Below are 21,075 nucleotides of genomic sequence, written 5' to 3' on the forward strand. Positions count from 1 at the left end.
AATTTAAATAAAAATATTTACCAATAGTTTGGTTTTGTCAATATTTTTAAATGCCGTCTTGGCGAGCAGAAAAGGCGTCTTTTAAAAACAGAATTAAATTGCGTATTGATGCAATCTTTTGATCATGGGTGTATGTCAGAGGATTATAATACACTTTTAAAAATTTTATTGACCCAATATTGGGTCGAATATGGACCATTTTACTGTCACTTTCTGACAATTTTACGAGTCATTTAAAATTTAATTGAAAAAATGACCAAATAATAGAGTAAATGCAGTCTCGGTGAGCAGAAAAGCCTTCCTTTATTTTTTTTATGTAAACTTTTGACAATTAGTGTATGCCAGAGTGTAATTATACACTTTAACCCAACATTGGGTCAATTATGCACAAAATTGATTATCAGGTTAAAAAGTATCGTTTGAGTTTTATTTAAAAATATTCACCCATAATTGGGTTAGTCGATATTTGACCCAACCTTTGGTTAAAACAACCCAGTGTTTTTTTATAGAGTAAATGCCGTCTTGGCGAGCAGAAAAGGCGTCTTTTAAAAACAGAATTAAAATGTGTATTGATGCAATCTTTTGATCATGAGTGTATGTCAGAGGATTATAATACACTTTTAAAAATTTTACTGACCCAATATTGGGTCGAATATGGACCATTTTACTGTCACTTAAAAAGACAGAGAGAGAAAAGGGTTAAAAAGAGTCATTTTAAAATTGAATTTAAAAAATTACCAAATAGTTGGGTTTGTTTATATTTGACTTAACCTTTGGTTAGAGCAACCCAGTGTTTTCTAGAGTGTAAATGCAGTCTCGGTGAGCAGAAAAGCCTTCCTTTATTTTTTATGTAAACTTTTGACAATTAGTGTATGTCAGAGTGTGATTATACACTTTAACCAAACATTGGGTCAAATGTGCACAAACTGAATTATTGGGTTAAAAAAAGTGTTTTTTGAGTTTAATTTAAAAATATTTATTCATAATTGAGTTTGTGGATATTTGACCCAACCTTTGGTTAAAACACCCCAGTGTTTTTTGGAGTGTAAATGCTGTCTTGGTGAGCAGAAAATTATTAAAATGTGTATTAATGCAAACGTTTGATCATGTCAGAGGATGATTATACACTTTTAAAATAATTTGAGGCTTTAACCCAATATCGGGTCAAATATAGACAATCCTACTGTAGCTATCGGGTTCAAAAGTGTCATTTTAGTTTTAAATTAAAAATTAAGTTGGGTTTGTCAAAATTTGACCCGTTCTTTTATAAAACCAACCCAGTGCTCTTTAGAGTGCAAATGCAGTCTTGGTGAGCAGAAAAGGCTTCTTTAATTATTTTTTATGTACACTGATGTAAAGTTTTGACAACTAGCGTATAAGTGTAATTATACACATTAACCCAGCATTGGGTCAAATATCAACAAACTTAATTATTGGGATAAAAAATTGTCTTTTGAATTCAGTTTTTAAAAATTATCCAAAGTTGAGTTTGCCAGTATTTAACCCAACCTTTGGTTAGACAACCCAGTGTTTTTTTAGAGTCTTGGTGAGCATAAGTTTAATGATCTTTTTTTAAATGCACCCTGATGTAGTGTACACTTTTGATAATTAGTGTTTGTCAGAGTGTTATTACACACTTTAACCCAACATTGGGTCAAATATCCACACACTTAGTTATTAGTAATTAGTCATTTTAAAAAATTTCATTTGTAAAAATTACCCCAAGTTGGGTTTGTTGATATTTGACCCAACCTTTGGTTAAAACAACCCAGTGTTTTTTTTTGTTTTTTTTTAGCGTGTACATGTCTGACTCTGGTTCTGAATGGTAATTAAGCCTTCAAATGTCAAGACACTGCTGATTTCCTTCACTGCTTCTCCATCACACTTCATCTGCTGTACTTCAGGATCGATCACAGACTCGCTTGGGATGTGAAACATAACAAAGCTAGAAATGCTCGTTCTCCCCTTCGTGTCTGTCAGTATTTGTGTTTTTGGCGCCAGGTTTCCACTCCTCCAGCACAAAAGCGCTTGATGTTTTCAGAGCGGCTCTCCGTCACTCAAGCATTGCTGCCATATAAACACATAAAGCCAATTCAGCCTCAGTTACTACATAAACACAGTGATCGGGTTGCGTTCTTGTGTTTCACTGCGCGTTACGTGTAAGAACTGCGTCTGTCAGCATTCCAGAGACCTAGGCTTGATATGCATGACAGAAGCACAAAACCCAAAGGAAGAAGCCAGAGATTGACCCCAAAACACTGCGGAGTGCTGGAGGAAAGGCACTTTACGTACTTTCAGTACACACACGCGTCAGACGAGTGTTTTTTTAAGACTGTCTGTCAAGTTAAAATGAGTTGGACTTTTATAAATGTGTGCTTTGACCATGCATTCTCCTGCAAATGATGTTGAACAGATTCAGGAATTTTTCACAGTATGATTTTTTCTTCTGGAGAAGGTCTTATTTGTTTTATTTCGGCTAGAATAAAAGCAGCTTTTAAGTTTTTTTTAAATCATTTTAAAATCAATACCATTAACCCTTTTAAGCAATATTTGTTTTGAATTGTCTACAGAACAAACCAGTTATACAATGACTCGCCTAGCTTGCCTGAGGGGCCGATCACACTGAACGCGAATTTACGTTCCAAAAATGCGAGGCGCACCACACTGTCCTGTTCTTGCAGTTGCTTTTTTATGTCACAAGGCAACTACTTGATCAGCTGGGTATTGTGCGAGAGTGCTGCTGTTGATATTAATATAATTTAAATAATTATTAATATTGTCATATTGAAGATTTGTGAAGTCATACAGCACCGCATAACCACAGGTCTCTCTTCCATCTTCAAAAGTCTCCATAGTCGTCATGACAACACAAACACTGCAGGCACTTCAATGGAAACCCCGCCTCTGCTTTCCTTTGATCAGAGTGTAAAAGATGCAAGTGACGTTAAACTATTTTTTTGGTCAGAGTCATTTTTTCAACTGCGAGCGCATGGCACAAGGGCAAAAACGCAAGGCGCAGCAGGCGGGTAAAACGCGAGGCGCACATGGTGCTTAATTAGCGTGTAAAACACTCACCACTGTTAGTAAACCATTCAAAAAAAGCGCCTCTCAACGCAAAAAGCGTGTTTGGTCTGATCAGCCCATAATTAACTATTTGCTGACTTTGTAAGTGTAAAACCTGAACGCTTCACTAGTGAGAAAACAGTTAAACAGAGCATCTGCAGCGCGAGGATAAAGAACGAGCCTCCTCCATTCAGCCTTTTTACTTTCTCTTTACTTTTACTCTTTACTTCTTTACTTTGGTACTTTTTTTTACTGAGGAAATGGTGGAAACTCACTCCACTGAACACATCTATTACCCCACATAATTAATTTAGTTTGTTAAACACAAAGATGTGTCAAAACTATTTCTAAATTCAGTTCTGATCTCCAGCAAAGGAATAAATAAACAATAATAATGAAAAGTGCTCAAAAAAGTTACATCCAAACACACGTCCTGTTCTTGTGCCCCATATGATGATGCAGACGCCTCCAAAACCCCACAGCTGGACAAATCTAAACTGGTTTTTATTAAAACAAATATAAATATGCAGATAATAAATAATACTGATAATAATAATGACATTATACAGATGCTGATTGTCATGAATAAACGGAAAATCAATGCGCCTTAACACACCTCCTTTATAGACCAGCACACCGATGAGTCCACAAAGTGGCACAAATGGATTTGCTATAACAACTTGGCGCAAAAAAAACCCCTACAAATCGTCCCAAACACGTCTTGTGCCTTATTGCGCCGGGTGTATAATAGGGCCCTTTACTGTATGTGAAGACACACTTTTATTGTATACAAAGTTTCACATTATACCACAATCCATGAGTCAGTTAGGAATTGGTCATATTCAATTTATTTATTTAGTTAGTTCATTCGTTAGTAGTTAGTTATTAAGGTTAGTTTGTCAATTAGTTAAATAATTATTAAGTTGGTTTATGAAAAAAATAAAATAAATATATATATATATATACGTATTGAAACTGTCCAAATGAGACGGTTTACACGCATAAGCTGCCGACCGGAAGTTCTTCTTCAAGCATTCTCCTTGCGCATACACACAAAGCATAATTGGTAATTTTGTGTTCTAAGAAACTTTATTATATATATATATATATATATATATATATATATATATATATATATATATATATATATATATATATATATATATATATATATATATATAATGTTGAATTAGCCCCCCTTTTAATTTTTTTCCAAATGTTCCAAATGAGCAAAGAAATTTTCACAGTGTGTCTGATGATGTTTTTTCCTTTGGAGAAAGTCTTATTTGTTTTATTTTAGCTAGAATTGGAGCAGTTTTTAATTTTTTAAAGACCATTTTAAGGACAAAATTATTAGCCCCTTTAAGCATTTTTTTTTTCAATAGTCTACAGAACAAACCATTGTTATACAATTACTTGCTTAATTACCCTAACCTGCCTAATTAACCTACTGAAACTAGTTAAGCCTTCAAATGTTACTTTAAGCTGTATAAAAGTGTCTTGAAAAATAGTCAAATATTATTTACTGTCATTATAGCAAAGATAAAATAAATCAGTTATTAGTAGGCCCACCCAGACTCTGCACGCGCATGAATTCCGCAAATTTACCACAGATTTCTGCAGATTTTTAGGCCTTCATTAATTCTGTTTTTTACTTGAGTAAATGTGTGTAAATCTATATTTATTCAGTTTTTAAATTAATTACATTAATATTATGGACTAATATTAAAATGTTCATCTGATTTATGTACAATGCATTTTGTACAGTCATATTTTCTGTCTTTTAGTAGAGATTATATGAGAGACTTGCTTTGTTTACCAAATAAAGTGAATCTAATTCAATTTGCATTTTAAACAATAAAAGTTAAAAAGATATTATGATTTATTTCAGATATTAAGGTTTTAGTTATGATACTTCCAAAATAATTTAGCAGAAATCCGCAGATTTTTACAAAAATTCTCCGCAGAAATAGCAGTAAATGTCTACAGATTCCAATAAATGGCCCTGGTTATTAGAAATGAGTTGTTAAAAGTATTATAATTAGAAATGTGTAGAAAATATCTTCTCTCCATTAAACAGCAATTGGGAAAAAATATACAGGGGGCTAATAATTCTGACTTCAACTGTATATATATATATATATATTAAGGTATGAGACCTTCAAACACGTAGTTAATCACAGTTTTTTGTGTTTTGTCACGTCATAAGATAATCAGTTTAAAGAAAAATCAATTTAGAGTAAATAAATTAGGTTTTGACTGTCTGAACCTCTAGATTCTGATGCTGTTTAGTAACAGCTCATGCTTTCATCGTCTGCCAAATGTCGCATTCTCAATGCACTGTTTTTTTTCTGCCATCAGATCATTGTTGGTGTTTGTGTGACTCTCGGTTCACGTTCATGTCTTTCGGAGCCAAAGTTGCTGTCAAAGCCAAGGTCAAAGCTTCACACATTCTTCATGCCGGTTTTATGAGCGTTCCCATCTCTACCCTCTCTTGTTAAACGCTGACAGAATGAGGGGCACATTTGGGGGATTCACTCTATTCAGGCTGTAAAACCTCCAGCTCTAAAGGCCCCATTTTGCCCCTTAGAATGGTCTATTTTATATTTGGCAAAATGTAGACAGCACCCCCTAGTGGATTTAACATCTGAAACGTGCATTAAAATAACACATTTAAAGTTTTCACACTTTTCCTCTGTGTTCTCTGTGCTTTCTTTGTTTTCATCCTGATTGATGAATTGAAACCTGGCGTTTTACATGAACGCTAAATAAAGTGATCAGGTTAAAGTGTGGTTACATGTCATTTCAAATTGGAGTTGCATAAAACGTGTGGCTTCCTAGTTCCCTCCTCCTACTGTTTTATGAGCGTTCCCATCTCTACCATCTCTCAGTGCGCTCTTGTTAAACGCAGACAGAATGAGGGGCACATTTGGGGGATTCACTCCATTCAGGCTGTAAAACCTCCAGCTCTGAAGGGCCGGTTTCGCCTGTTTTTCTCAGTTCTTTTTAACAAGCGTGGGGTGCAGGACAGCTGCCGTGGGTGTCAATGGAGACTCGGTGCCAATAAAGCATGGGTCAGGCTGGCCTTCAGGCCACTCACAGGCCACAGACTGGCTTTACAGGCCGTCCTGAGACTGGAGATCCAGTAAAATAGCCAGTGGTCCAGGACTGAGGAATTTAGGGTGCAGGAAACAGGAGCGTGGAGGTGAAAGGTGAACCAGTGCGCTATACGTATAGCGCTGCATTCACACGCTGGTGTGTAAACTGAGCAGAGCGTGCTATGTTGTATTCCTGGTTTCCAGGATGTTGATCAGGATGAATGTTGCACCATTTGGGTGTTTGACAGCAAAGCTGAACACATGTTGAGGCGCCAAAGTGGTTTAGTTTTTGTGAAACTGCAAAAAAAAAAGTACTTTGGCGTACATTTGACTGCAGTTTATGAGTGAAATGAACACTAGGAGGCAGTATAATGGCAACCACGCTGGTTCCTTTTCACAATAATGATATTTCAAGGGACATGTTATTGATGAAGAAGTTTTGTGCAGTTCTTTGCACAGCACCAAATAAATACTGAAAAACAAATTAACGGTGTTGTAATGAACACATACACTCACTGGCCACTTTATTAGGTACACCTTACTAGTACCCCTTTTCCCTTCAGAACTGCATTAATCATTCGTGGCGTAGATTCAACAAGCTACTAGAAATATTCCTCAGAGATTTTGCTCCATATTGACATGATAGCATCACACAGTTGCTGCAGATTTGTCGGCTGCACATACATGATGCCAATCTCACTTTCCACCACATCCTTAGATAGATATCCTTGAGGAGTCTTCTTTTTTTTCATCTGATGAGTGATGAAACCCTCAGTCAGTATTCATCTTGCTTTAAAAAGCTCGAGCATTTTGAGACAGCGTTTGTGTTGTGTTTTTGTACTGAATGGTGGTGTTTTTGTGTGTTTGATTTGTGCAGCGGTGGAGACGCAGAGCACCAGTTCTGAAGAGATGATCCCCAGCTCTCCTTCTCCACCTCCTCCTCCACGGGTCTACAAACCCTGCTTCGTGTGCCAGGACAAATCTTCTGGATATCATTATGGAGTCAGCTCTTGTGAGGGCTGCAAGGTATGCAAACACATATAAAAGAGAATGATGCTCTCGAAATATAGTGGGGACTTATTATTATTATATATTCAGTTGAAGATAAAATGATTCGCCCTCCTGTGATAATTTATGTCTTTTTCCAAATATTTTCCAAGTGAGAAAGACGTTTTTTTTTTTTTTTTGGCTGGCATAAAACTGCTAAGGTCCAATATTATTAGCCTCTTTAAGATGTTTTAGTCTACAGAGCACTTTGCCATGATGACAGCACATAATATTTGATTAAGACACTAGTATTCAGCTTAAAGAGACATTTAAAGGCTTCACTAGGTTAATTAGGGTAAAGTTAGGGTAATTAGGCAAGTCCTTGTATAACAGTGGTTTGTTCTGGAGACAATCCAAAACTAATATTGCTTAAGGGGGCTAATAATATTGACCTTAAAATGGCTTAAAAAAATTGATAGCTGCTTTTATTCTAGCCGAAATAAAACAAATAAGACTTTCTCTAGAAGAAAAAATATTATAGGAAATACTGAGAAAAATTCCTCAATCTGTTCAACATCATTTGGGAAATATTTGAAAATAAATGAATATTGCACAGGAGGGCTAAAGATTTTACCCTCAAATGTTTGTAACATATAAATTTCAAAATAATATCTCAAAAAACCTTTTCCCGAATAAACCTACATTAAATTTCTACATTAAAGAAATGAACAAATATTAAAACTCCTCGTTTAAACCTCTCCAAGATAACGCATTTATAGTGAAAATCCAAACAGCTCAAATATACTATGGGAAATTCAATTTGACCTTATATAATATAGAGTTGAAGACAAAAATATGAACCCTCCTGTGACATTTTAATTGTTTTTCCAGATATTTTACAGGTGATCTTTTTTTTTTCGTGTTCAATAGAATTTAATTCAAACAGATTTGTGACAAGTCAATGGTAGATTTTGACAGAATTTTCAGTTTTGGATGAACTAGCCCTTTGAATGACCTTGTGATTGTTAAATGAATGTGATCACACGTGCATATTCCAGCCCAGTGTAACCACCAAGCTCAAGAGTATTGCTTTGATTTCTTTAAGAACTACATCGCCCTCTGCTGGCTAAGATGATGAAATGCAGAAACCTCATCTCTAATATTAAACAAAGCATATTTTAACGAAATCAAAGCCTTCAGTGTGGATAAGGAATTTAAATGAACTTGTGTTTCTGTGTTTATCTCTGGTATTTGCAATAGGGTTTTTTCCGCCGCAGTATCCAGAAGAACATGGTGTACACCTGTCACAGAGACAAAAACTGCCAGATCAACAAAGTGACGCGCAACCGCTGCCAGTACTGCAGACTGCAGAAGTGCTTCGAGGTCGGAATGTCCAAAGAAGGTGAAACCACTGTAACTCTAATAGTGTATACTGTATTAACACATTAGGTACACCTGTCCAACTGCTTAGCAATGCAAAAATTTAATCAGCCAATCACATGGCAGCAGCTCAATGCATTCAGGCATGTAGACATGGTCAAGACGATCTGCTGCAGCTCAAACTGAGCATCAGAATGGGGAAGAAAGAGGATTTAAGTGACTTTGAACATGTCATGGTTGCTGCTGCCAGACGGGCTGGTCTGAGTATTTCAGAAACTGCTGATCTACTGGGATTTTCACGCACAACTATCTCTAGGGTTTACAAAGAATGGTCCGACAAAGAGGAAATATCCAGTGAGCGGCAGTTCTGTGGGCGCAAATGTATTGTTGATGCCAGAGGTCAGAGGAGAATGGCCAGACTGGCTCCAGCTGATGGAAAGGCAACAGTATCTCATTAGTACCAATTGATCTGTGTTTCAAAGTTACAGCCTACCTGAGTATTGTTGCTGACCATGTCCATCCCTCTATGACCACAGTGTATCCATCTTCTGATGGCTACTTCCAGCAGGATAACCATGTCATAAAGCGTGAATCATCTCAGACTGGTGAACATGACGACGAGTTCACTGTACTCAAATGGCCTCCACAGTCACCGGCCTCAATCCAATAGAGCAGCTTTGGGATGTGGTGGAACGGGAGATTGGCATCATGGATGTGCAGCCGACAAATCTGCAGCAACTGCGTGATGCTATCATGTCAATGTGGAGCAAAATCTCTGAGGAATGTTTCCAGTACCTTGTCGAATCTATGCGACGAAGGGTTAAAGCTGTTCTGAAGGGAAAAGGGCGGTCCAACCCGTTACTAGTAAGGTGTACCTAATAAAGTGGCCGCTTAGTGTAACCTGTTTTCCACACATAACTAAAAATGACATTCTGCCCCATGACTGACCTCAGATCAGCTCGGGTTTCAGCTTTTTGTGCTTTTGTATTTGATGTGTGTGTGTTTGAGCACTCGTGGTTGTCTTCATTCAGTGTTGTTGTTCTTCTAGCGGTGCGGAACGACAGGAATAAGAAGAAGAAGGATGTAAAAGAGGAGGTGGTTCTGCCTGAAAGCTACGAGCTGAGCGGCGAACTGAGCGGCGAACTGGAGGAACTGGTTAATAAAGTCAGCAAAGCACACAGAGAAACCTTCCCTTCGCTCTGTCAGCTGGGGAAATACACAACTGTGAGTCTGCAGAACACACACACACACACACACACACACATACACACACACAGCTCCCTTATTTTTCACAGTTTGCAGCCGTCAGCATCAACACACATGCACAGACATTAAAGATTGCCAGATTTCTGTTCAGTTGTATGCAGAAGTGTATGTCGTTGTGTTTTCCTCTGTGTTTCAGAACTCTAGTGCAGACCACAGGGTTCAGCTGGATCTGGGACTGTGGGATAAATTCAGTGAGCTCTCCACAAAGTGCATAATAAAGATAGTGGAGTTCGCCAAACGTCTGCCAGGATTTACATCGCTCACTATCGCAGACCAGATCACCTTACTCAAATCTGCCTGCCTCGATATACTGGTAAATACAACAACACCTACATTATGCCAAGCATAGAGTACACCCTCACAAATCCCTCATTTGCATTAATGTTTTCTATAGGAAGCTGTACAATATTATATTTGAGCATTAGATTAGACAGTACTGAAGCCAAATCTGGAGCTTCATTCATTCATTCATTTTCATGTCGGCTTAGTCCCTTTATTAATCCGGGGTCGCCACAGCGGAATGAACCGCCAACTTATCCAGCTAGTTGGCGGTTCGCAGCGAATTCCCTTCCAGCTGCAACCCATTTCTGGGCAACATCCACACACACATTCACACACATATACTACAGCCAATATAGCTTATTCAATTGACCTATACTACATGTCTTTAGACTGTGGTGAAAACCCAGACGAACACAGGGAGAACATGCAAACTCCACACAGAAAAGCCAACTGACCCAGCTGGGACTCGAATCAGCGACCTTCTTGCTGTAAGGCAACAGTGCTAACTACTGAGCCACCATGTCGCCTTGTTTATGATATATGAATTATAATTATTTATACTTTAAATTACATATTTAAGTACCTAAGAATTAATTTATATTACTAATGACTTTAAATTAACATTTATGTTTAAATAATTGCATAAATAAATCTTTATAAATCACCTGTAGCGCATGTCTTTGTACTGTGGGGGAAACCGGAGCACCCGGAGGAAACCCACTCGAAGGCAGGGAGAACATGCAAACTCCACACAGAAACGCCAACTGAGCTGAGGTTCGAACCAGCGACCTTCTTGCTGTGAGGTGACAGCACTACCTACTGCGCCACTGCCTCGCCCAAATCTGGAGCTTATCATACAAAATAGCTTTTGATAATGGTCCAAAATGAGTACACCCAAATGTGTTCATTCATTCATTTTCTTTTCGGCTTCGTCCCTTTATTAATCTGGGGTCGCCCCAACAGAATGAACCGCCAACTTATCCAGCATATGTTTTACACAGCGGATGCCCTTCCAGCCGTAACCCATCTCTGGGAAACCCATACACACTCATTCACATACATACATACAGTACAGACAATTTAGCTTACCCAATTCACCTGTACCGCATGTCTTTGGACTGAGGGGGAGCACTCGGAGTAAACCCACACCGACACATGGAGAACATGCAAACTCCACAAACACCAACTGACCCAGCTGAGGCTCAAACTAGCGACCTTCTTGCTGTGAGGCGACAGCACTACCTACTGCGCCACTGCATCGCCACCCAAATGTATTTTTAGGGAAAAATATCAAATAAAAAAATTTAAAAGAGCAAAATTCAAGAGCATATATATCTTTCTGTTTCTAAAGATGCTCGGTGACTAAAACATTATTGTAATAAATATATCCATTTAATAAAAGATGTAATGGAAGTAGTTAAATCAACAGTGCACTGTTAATGATTGTTTGAATGTTTCCTGCAGATGTTGCGGATCTGCACTCGCTACACTCCTGAGCAGGACACCATGACGTTTTCAGACGGACTGACCCTCAATAGGACACAGATGCACAACGCCGGCTTCGGGCCGCTCACAGACCTGGTGTTTGCGTTCGCCGGGCAGCTCCTGCCTCTGGAGATGGATGACACAGAGACGGGGCTCCTCAGCGCCATCTGCCTCATCTGTGGAGGTACTGACGCATCTATACTCCTGCTCTTAAATGAATTTATTTCACAAAAAAGGACAGCGTCATACTCTGGGATGTGAATATAAGGGATAACCCCACCCCCCAGCTCCCAGAGTTTTCAGATTTTCCCCAAAAACTAAATCAAATTCATTGTGCTTTAATATTATTATTAATTACAAAGGATAGAATAAATAGCATATCTTAGAAAAAAGCTGCAAATTTAACAGTTTAGCCTATTACAATTAACTGTTTCACAGAAACTCACTGTATAATTGATTACATATACATTCTGATTAAAGAATGAATCTCTCATTTTGATTGTAATATTAGGTTATATTAAGGTCATCATGTCAGGTCACCAAAATTCACTGTCTAGCCCAGGTGTGGGCAAACTTCATCCTGGAGGGCTAGTGCCCTGCATAGTTTAGCTCCAACCCTATTCAAACAGACCTCCATATAGAGTTCAAGTGATCTTGAAGACATTGATTAGTTTGTTCAGGTGTGTTTGACTAGTGTTGGAACAAAACTCTGCAGGGACACCGGCCCTCGAGGATCAAGTTTGCCCATCCCTGGTCTAGCCAGTGTCTAAGCACAAGTTATTCTGAAGTCCAATAATGACATCAAATGACACTGATTTCAGGTTGGTTTTAGGTTGTGCTCTATATTCGTCAGGTATGGCAACCAAAATCAAACGTCTGATAGACATCATAGTGGTAACATCCACACAATGACAAGCTTGTAACATCATTGGACGTTGATATTTGGTTGATTTTAGATTGGACGTTGAACATTGACATTGGACTGATGTTGAGTTCTGACGCCAACACGATTTTCATTTCCAAACAAAATGCAACGTCCCCCATAACATTAGGTGTACAACATCAATCTGACATCATGTTGACATTCTGTGGCTGCTGGGAAAGATCTTTGTACTTAAGTTAGTATTGTGTACTTTTGAAAGTAATGCAATACCATATTACTTAGTTCCTTTTTATGGTAAGTAATGTAAAGTAATTACTGTTGAGTTACTTTTGCGTTAAGTTACTTTTGCGTCTTGAGTTAATTTTAATTTCGCAACTTATTTTTTAAAAGCTAATTAATTAAACTAGTAAGTAACTTGCAATACATTTTTACAAAAGTAACTCACGTGTTATCACTTAATTTTTTAGTAAGTTTAATTTAACAATTAGTTTTAAGTAATGCATTACCTTACGTGCTACTTAAAAAAGGTAACATCACTATGTAACTCGCGTTACCCCCAACACTGTTTATAGCTGTGTGATATTGACAAATAATGCAGTTGTAGTATTCTATATAATGCGATATTTGATATGCAATACATTAAGGTGTTTGTATGACTGTTTTAATTGCACAGACCGTATGGACCTGGAGGAGCCTCACCGTGTGGATCAGCTGCAGGAGCCGCTGCTGGAGGCGCTGAAGATCTACGCTCGCCGCCGCCGTCCCAACAAACCTCACATGTTCCCCCGAATGCTGATGAAAGTCACCGACCTGCGGGGCATCAGCACTAAAGGTGAGCAGCCTTTGAAGACAGCACAAAATTAACTACGTACAGTTTATACAGTATAAAAACAATGGAAACCTACAGGTGAAGTCAGAATTATTTGCCCTCCTGATTTATTAGCCCTCCAGTAAATTTTTTCCCCAATTTCTGTTTAACGGAAATATTTTTTTAGCACATTTCTGAATACAATAATTTTAATAACTAATAATTACTCATTTTTATAATTAATTAATAAAAGTAATAACTGATAAAACTAATTTCTTTTATTTTTGTCATGATAACAGCACATAATATTTTACTAGATTATTTTTAAGACACTAGTATTCAGCTTAAAGTGACATTTAAAGGCTTAACTAGGTTAACTAGGCAAGTTAGGGTAATTAGGCAAGTCATTGTATAATGATGGTTTGTTCTGTAGACCTTAAAACAGCTTTTATTCTAGCCAAAATTAAACAAATTAGACAAAAAAAAAATCCTTGCTCTGTTCAACATCATTTGGGAAACATTTGAAAAAGAAAAAATATTAACAGGAGGGTGAAAAATTTTGACTTTAGCTGTATGTAATGTCCCCACAATTCACAAAAACAAACACGTGTGTGTGTGTTTTTAGGAGCGGAGCGTGCCATCACACTGAAGATGGAGATCCCGGGCCCAATGCCTCCTCTGATCAGAGAGATGCTGGAGAATCCGGAGATTTTTGAGGACAGCAGCGACTCTAATGACTCCGGTGCTGCCGCCGTCGTCCCGGCGCCGAACATCAAACGTGAGCGGGATGAGGAGGAGGAGGATGAAGACGAAGAGGAGGATGAGTGTGCGGAGGAGGGCCGGGAGCGAGCAGCAGACAGTGAGGATGAAGAGCTGGACTCGGCCGGAGCCAGAAAGAGCTCATCAGGGAGAGCACAGTGACCAATGGAGGACCGTATGTAGACAAGCAGAAAACTGCGGACAACACTGAGTTTCACACACATATGATCCGAGAAGACAAACATTAGCATTCAGACGAAGAGGATAGGATAAACATACACAACTTTGCACATCTAGTTTCCATCAGTATGGACGTTTGCTGTAGAATAAAAAATATTATCATAATTAGGGATGCACCAATGCTAATAATGGTATAATGGTACCGATAATGGTACCGATCATAGTACCAGTAATGGTACCGATAATGGTACTAATAAAGGTATCAATCATAGTACCAATAATGGGATATTGGTATAAATAATAGTACCAATAATAGTATCAATAATAGTACTGATAATAGTACTAATAATGGTACAGATAATGGGATAATAGTACCAATAATGGTAGCAATAAATGGGATAATGGAACAGATAATGAGATAATGGTACCGATAATGGTACAGATCATAGTATCAGTAATGGTACCGATAATAGTACCGATAATGTTATCAATAATAGTACCAATAATGGGATATTGTTATCGATAATAGTACCGATCATTGTATCGATAATAGTAATCATAATGGTAATAATAATGGAACCGATAATGGGATAATAGTACCAATAATGGTAGCAATAGATGGGATAATAGTACAGATAATGGTATTGTTAATAATACTGATAATGGTACCGATAATAGTACCGATAATAGTAACAATAATGGTACCGATAATGGTATCGATAATAATGTTGATAGTGGTACAGATAATATCAATAATAGTACCGATAATGGTACTGATAATGGTGCTGATAATAGTATTGATAATAGTTGAGACAATGGTACCGATAATAGTATCAATAATGGGATAATGGTACCGATCATGGTATCAATATTAATACTGATAATGGTACCGATAATGGTAACCATAATGGTACCAATCGGTATCAGCCCTGAAATTGAGGTCCTTTTTCAATATTACAAATAAGCTGTCTTAAAATAACTGGTCACTGAGTCTTACTTGGAAAACTGCCATATCACCCAAAAAGGTATTAATATTGATCAGCACAAGAAAAATATCGGTATTCATACTTGGTCTTTAAAAATGGTATCGGTGCATCCCTATTAAAAATAATACAATGTATTTGCAACTTTTCATCTCATCTTTTCATCAACTTCGTCACAGTTATGTTTTTTTCAAAACATTTCTTTCAGATTCAGAATTCACTTTTGCATTTCATGCAGTCATGATTGTTAATCAATAAGTCACAATTATGGAAAAAGAAACTAATGTGCAAATGATAAATATCTAAAACATTGTGATATTAAAAGTGAGAGATGCAATATAGTAAATTCTAAAGAAAGATCATAATTGTGACAAAATTTTAATTCTGCGAAAAGATGAAAGCTCAGAGTTCTGTGCGAAAATGTAAACGTTAAATTTAAAACCTGCTTTTGCAAGATGTAAACTTGCGATCATACATAGACTAATTTATAATTAGGACATATGTAAAGGTTGCAATTACCTTTTCTAATTATATATATATATATATATATATATATATATATATATATATATATATATATATATATATATATATATATATATATATATATATATATACTTTTTTATTCCACAGTAGAAATAAGCTACCATACCTCAACTTATTCAAAAGCATTAAAAATAATATCACATATAAGACTTTAGGAACACACCAACACTAATAATTCAGTGTTTCTCAAAGTGAGAAACGGACAGTGCAAGACCTGAGAAAGTAAAGCCATCGGTGCCATATCTGGAAGTTACTTGTTATATGCATATTTTGTACTTCATTTGGAGATGTTTGAGAAAGCATCCCAAAATTATTTGTCCTCTAAGGGAAACATGACTGCATGTTGACACAACATCAGAACTATCAATGAGAAACACACACACAATCAATCACATGAGTGGCCAATTCAGCTCAGTGGACTACACACACATTTACTGCAGAATGTTACTTTGTACTCTTGATGTTTGCGTTGTGTGCTATGTTTTATCATGTGTATTCATACTTTTCAACAACTCTGCGCTTTTTTTCCAGTGTTTTTGTTTTATATTAATGATGCCATGCCTTTTATTAAATGTCCATGTTAGAGTCTACAATCTTAGACTGTAAAAATATATATTAATTAACATTTTCTAGATTTTGTGTTTATTTACGGTTGTGAATTGCATTGTGGGACTTTTACCTCTAATATGTCAACTTTTGATATTAAAAATTCCACCTTACAGTTTTGGACATAGTGTGGACATTTTAATAGTTTGGAACTATGGGCTTTATTTTAATGATCTAGGCGCAAAGTCTAAAGTGCATGGTGCAAAGCATTAGGGGTGTGTCCGAATCCTGCTATTTTATGGACGGAGAAATACATTCTGTGCCTGGGCGCATGGTCTAACAGGATTGAGCTTATTCTCTTTATGAGTTCTGGGTGTGTTTTGAGCATAACCTGCATTAAACCGATCAGAGCCTCGTCTCCCATTCTCTTTAAGAGCTAGTTGCGTCGTGCCATGGTGCATTTATTATTTACATGGTAGACTTAGTAAGTGGAAAAACTGAACCATTCGCTAGCGAGAAAACCGTTAAACAGAGCATCTGCAGCGCGAGGATAAAGAACGAGCCTCCTCCATTCAGCCTTTTTACTTTATCTTTACTTTACTCCTTTACTTTGATGGAGTGAGGAAAAGGTGGAAACTCGCTCCACTGAAGACATCCATCAGCCGACATATATATTTAGTTTCTTAAGCGCAAAGATTTGTTTCAAAACTATTTCTAAATTCAGTTCTAATCTCCAGAAAACAAATAAATGAACAATAATAATGAAGTGTGGTCAAAAGACTAATATATCCGAGCACACGTCCTGTTCTTATTCCCCATATGGTGATGAAGACGTCTCCAAAACCTCACAGGCGGACAAATCTAAACTTGTTTTTATCAAAACAAATGTAAATATGCATATAATAAATAAGGTCCCACTTTATATTAAGTGTCCCTAACTGCTATGTACTTACATCAAAAAAATAAATACAATGTACTTACTGTGTTTATAATGTATTTGAGAACACTTGTGGTGCTTTTGGGTTGGAATAGAGGTTGGGTTATGGACAGGTTTGGTGGTATGGGTAGGTTTAGGGTGGGTTAAGGTGTAAGGGATGGTCAGTAGTGTATTTACAAATGTAATTACAAAAGGTAAATACAGATGTAATTACATACATGTATTTAATCAAGCATAATTACACAGTAAATACATGTATTTACACAATAAGTACATTGTAACAAACTATTAGTTCCTATGTAAGTACATATTAGTTAAGGTCACTTAATATAAAGTGGGACCATAAATAATAATAATATACAATTGCAGATTGTCATGAATAAACTCACCCTCCCCCAACAATGCGCCTTAACACACCTTTTTAGACTGGCACACCCATGGCGCAAATGGATTTGCTATTTTAACAACTTGACGCAAAACGTCAAAATGACAGTTGCGCTGGTCTGAAAATTGCAATAAAACGCGCCAAACACATCTTGCCCCTTATTGCGACAGGTGTATGATGGGCCCTATATTTTGTATTATAAGTAATGTATAAGAATTAAGTTTGTAAAACAACAGAAAGTACTCGCAGTTTATTACCAGGTTTTTTGTACTGTAATTTACACCATGACACATCACTCCAAATTATTAAGATGTTAATAAAAGTCCATTTTTTTTTTCAAAATTTTCAACATTAAAAGTTGTTGGAGCAAAGATCAAAGTCCCATAATGCAATACAAAAGCATAAATAAATGAAAAAAAAAATGAATCACAAAATATGAAAACCTGTTAATTTATGGATACTTTTTTTTTTTTTTTTTTTACAGTGTATACGTTCATAAATATGTAGACTTTAGCTATCTGGGCATTTGCAGATTATAAACATCAAATGTTTAAATCAATATTTCCAATTGAAAAATGAACATTTAGGTTTTGATAACGTTAGCTCATCATAAAGAATCAAATTCAATAAATATAATCTTTCACTCAGGGCAAATCGAGGACCAAAGCTGATCTACACACTCACTTCTCATGGGTCAGATCATGCCTGCATTTTCACACACATTTTTTTAAAAGAAAAACACATTTTAAAAGCTGAAATACATCTTCCTCTGGGATCTAGAGATGTTATTGATTAGGTTTTGAAAGCAATAATACAGTCATGTGTTTAATGCTAGAACTCTAGAGTAGTGTCTGATATGAGCCGAACATCTCAGCAAATATGAGCAGTGGTGTGCACAAACCAATCCTTTCAGCGTCAAAATATTTGTACTATTTATATACATTTTTATTATTATATATAACACATTTTATTATTATTTCAGCCAAACTAACAGAAAAAAAACACTTTCTCCACAACAAAAATCTAAAAATATAATATAATATGAAAGTTTTCATGCTCAGAAATGATAAAAACTTCATTTTAGGAGGGTTGTTTCTCTAAGAAAAGCATACCAAAGATCATCATCACTGAATGTTGAAATCGATGACCTAAACCAAAGATTTTACTCCTTGCTAAAACAAATATGGCAGCTTTCCAAAGATGCAATTTGTAGGCACCCAATTGTTATGTTAGTAAAATAAATAAATCTACACATCGTCTGTTTTAATTGGAAATAGGCTAAGTGTAACCTAAATTTTTTAACAATGACATGTTGGAAATTCCGCTATATTGGTATTGTTATTTAAATAAGCTAAACTAATGTTAATAGATCATTTCGACGTAAGCATATACTGTACAGGATGAGACTTAAAACGTTATACCCTTATATAACGTAACTTGCAAAAGATTTATCAGTCGTGGTTGAAAATGAAACTATTGTTAACTTCCAAAATCTGATTTATTTATTTATATTGCGTTTTCTTTTTCATTATATTGTAATGAATAATTCAAATAGTGATTTATGTTGAGTCTTACACTGTGTCCTAACTACATGCGACGCCACAGAATTCCAGCAACAAGCAATTTGTCTGCATCAAGCGATGCGACACAACAGAAACATTTAAAGGGTCATGAAACCCAGGATGTTGATAAAAGCACTATTCAGGCACCTACATTTCACTATTGAGTGATAATTGGATATTTTTGCATTGTTTTAGAGGAAATTCGTTCTTCAGATTTAAAAAGAAATTTTAAAGCAATGTCACGGCCATGAGTTAAATGTGCAAATGCAGTCTGAGCTGCATCCAATACTTGTTAATGTGCTCACCTAACCCCCCCTAACTGTGACGTCACTAGCTCCATTAAGTGCATTGTGTCTGTTAATGCATCTCTGAGCGATGCAATCTCCGCCTGCATCATAAAGGCTGCATCCAGATACTAATAAACTTTCTTAGTGAATGGCAGCAAATACAAGGTGTTGTGTATTTTCAGTTTTACTGCTTAAATTATTTTTTTTTTAAAAGGCTAGTTGATCCAATCAATGCACAGCCATTGAATAAAAAACCAACCACTGCTCTCCTGACGAAATGGTCGGGGTTATAATATAATTAATTCATAACCTTTTTGAGATTATTAAAAGCTCAGTTCTGACTTTCATCTTCCAGATCTGAGGTGAACTTTCTGCTGCTGCTTTTAGTAGAATAAATATCAAGTAAAATGGTGTTCAAACTCACACTAATAGTATGAATTAAGCAAATAATCAGTACCTGAAGTGATCATTGTCATAGTAGATGTTGTCCCAGCTGGCAGAGGACGTCAGATTGACATTGTACCCCAATGTCATGGGGACGTTGCATTTTGTTTGGAAATGAAAGTCAGGTTTGACATCGGAACCCAATGTCAGGTTGACGCCAACGTCCAACCTAAAATCAACCAAATATCAACGTCTAATGTTACAGATTGACATTGTGTGGACATTACCACTATGATGTCTATCAGATGTTGGATTTTGGTTGCCATACCTGACGAACAGACAACACAACCTAAAATCAACCAAATATCAACATCTAATGATGTTACAGCTTGACGTTGTGTGGACGTTTCCACTATGATGTCTATCAGATGTTGGATTTTGGTTGCCATGCCTGAAGAATGAACAATACAACCTGAAATCAACCAAATATCAACGTCTAATGATGTTACAGCTTGACGTTGTGTGGACGTTGTGTGGACGTGTGTGGACATTGGTCTATCAGACGTTGGATTTTGGTTGCCATGCCTGACGGATAAACGTCAGTATTTGAAGTCAATATGACGTTGGTTTAAGATGTTGGCCAAATGTTGGATTTTGTTAATTTTCCAACACAACCTAAAATCAACCAAACATCAATGTTTTCTGATGTCGTTATTTCAAGAGTTCACACTTAGCTCATGATTTATACATAGCTTGTTTGGCATGCTGTCTCGGGAGAGAGCCCTGAGCTCAAGGGATCCTCGAGCCCAGGGCTCCCCCCTTTTGCAGGGCGAGTGGAGATTGAGCTCAGGTCTATCTCAAACTCCCCCGTTGCTGAGGCCAAGGCGAACTTCCTGAGAGTAAGACATTATAAAAAAGGTTTAGGCTTGTTTTATCTATAATATAGAGCACATTTGGATGGTGGGAGGAAACCGGGGAACCCGGGGGAAACCCACGCGGACACGGGGAGAACATGCAAACTCCACACAGAAATACCAGATGGCTCAGCGAGGACCCAACATCATTGGTATTTTTGCTGTGAGGCAACAGTGCTAGTCACTGGGCCACCGTGCCGCCCATTCTGGATAAAGGAGGAAGAAGGGGAGGAGGGGGGTTTCTTCCAGACGAAGATAGTTGTAGAAAGGAAATGAGGATATATTTAGTGATTTGGGATCCTTTGATTGTAGGATCATAATTAGTTAATGTGGACCAGCT

General features: G+C 36.9%; 1 protein-coding gene across 4 annotated transcripts in view; it reads left to right on the forward strand.

Annotated features, from left to right (window-relative positions):
- rargb (retinoic acid receptor, gamma b) overlaps nucleotides 1-14,701 on the forward strand; it is a 142,467-nt gene extending 127,766 nt beyond the window's left edge. For 3 of the 4 annotated variants that reach the window (XM_073915377.1, XM_073915375.1, XM_073915378.1), the window contains 7 exons: nucleotides 7,039-7,187; nucleotides 8,409-8,550; nucleotides 9,577-9,752; nucleotides 9,931-10,107; nucleotides 11,541-11,745; nucleotides 13,118-13,276; nucleotides 13,878-14,427. In XM_073915377.1, the coding sequence (XP_073771478.1) occupies nucleotides 7,039-7,187; nucleotides 8,409-8,550; nucleotides 9,577-9,752; nucleotides 9,931-10,107; nucleotides 11,541-11,745; nucleotides 13,118-13,276; nucleotides 13,878-14,173 (1,304 nt within the window). In that variant the 3' untranslated portion in view covers nucleotides 14,174-14,427. 4 annotated transcript variants of the gene reach the window in all.
- The last annotated feature ends 6,374 nt before the right edge of the window (nucleotides 14,702-21,075 follow it).

Source organism: Danio rerio, chromosome 11 (genome assembly GCF_049306965.1).
Source record: "Danio rerio strain Tuebingen ecotype United States chromosome 11, GRCz12tu, whole genome shotgun sequence".
NCBI lineage: Eukaryota > Metazoa > Chordata > Actinopteri > Cypriniformes > Danionidae > Danio > Danio rerio.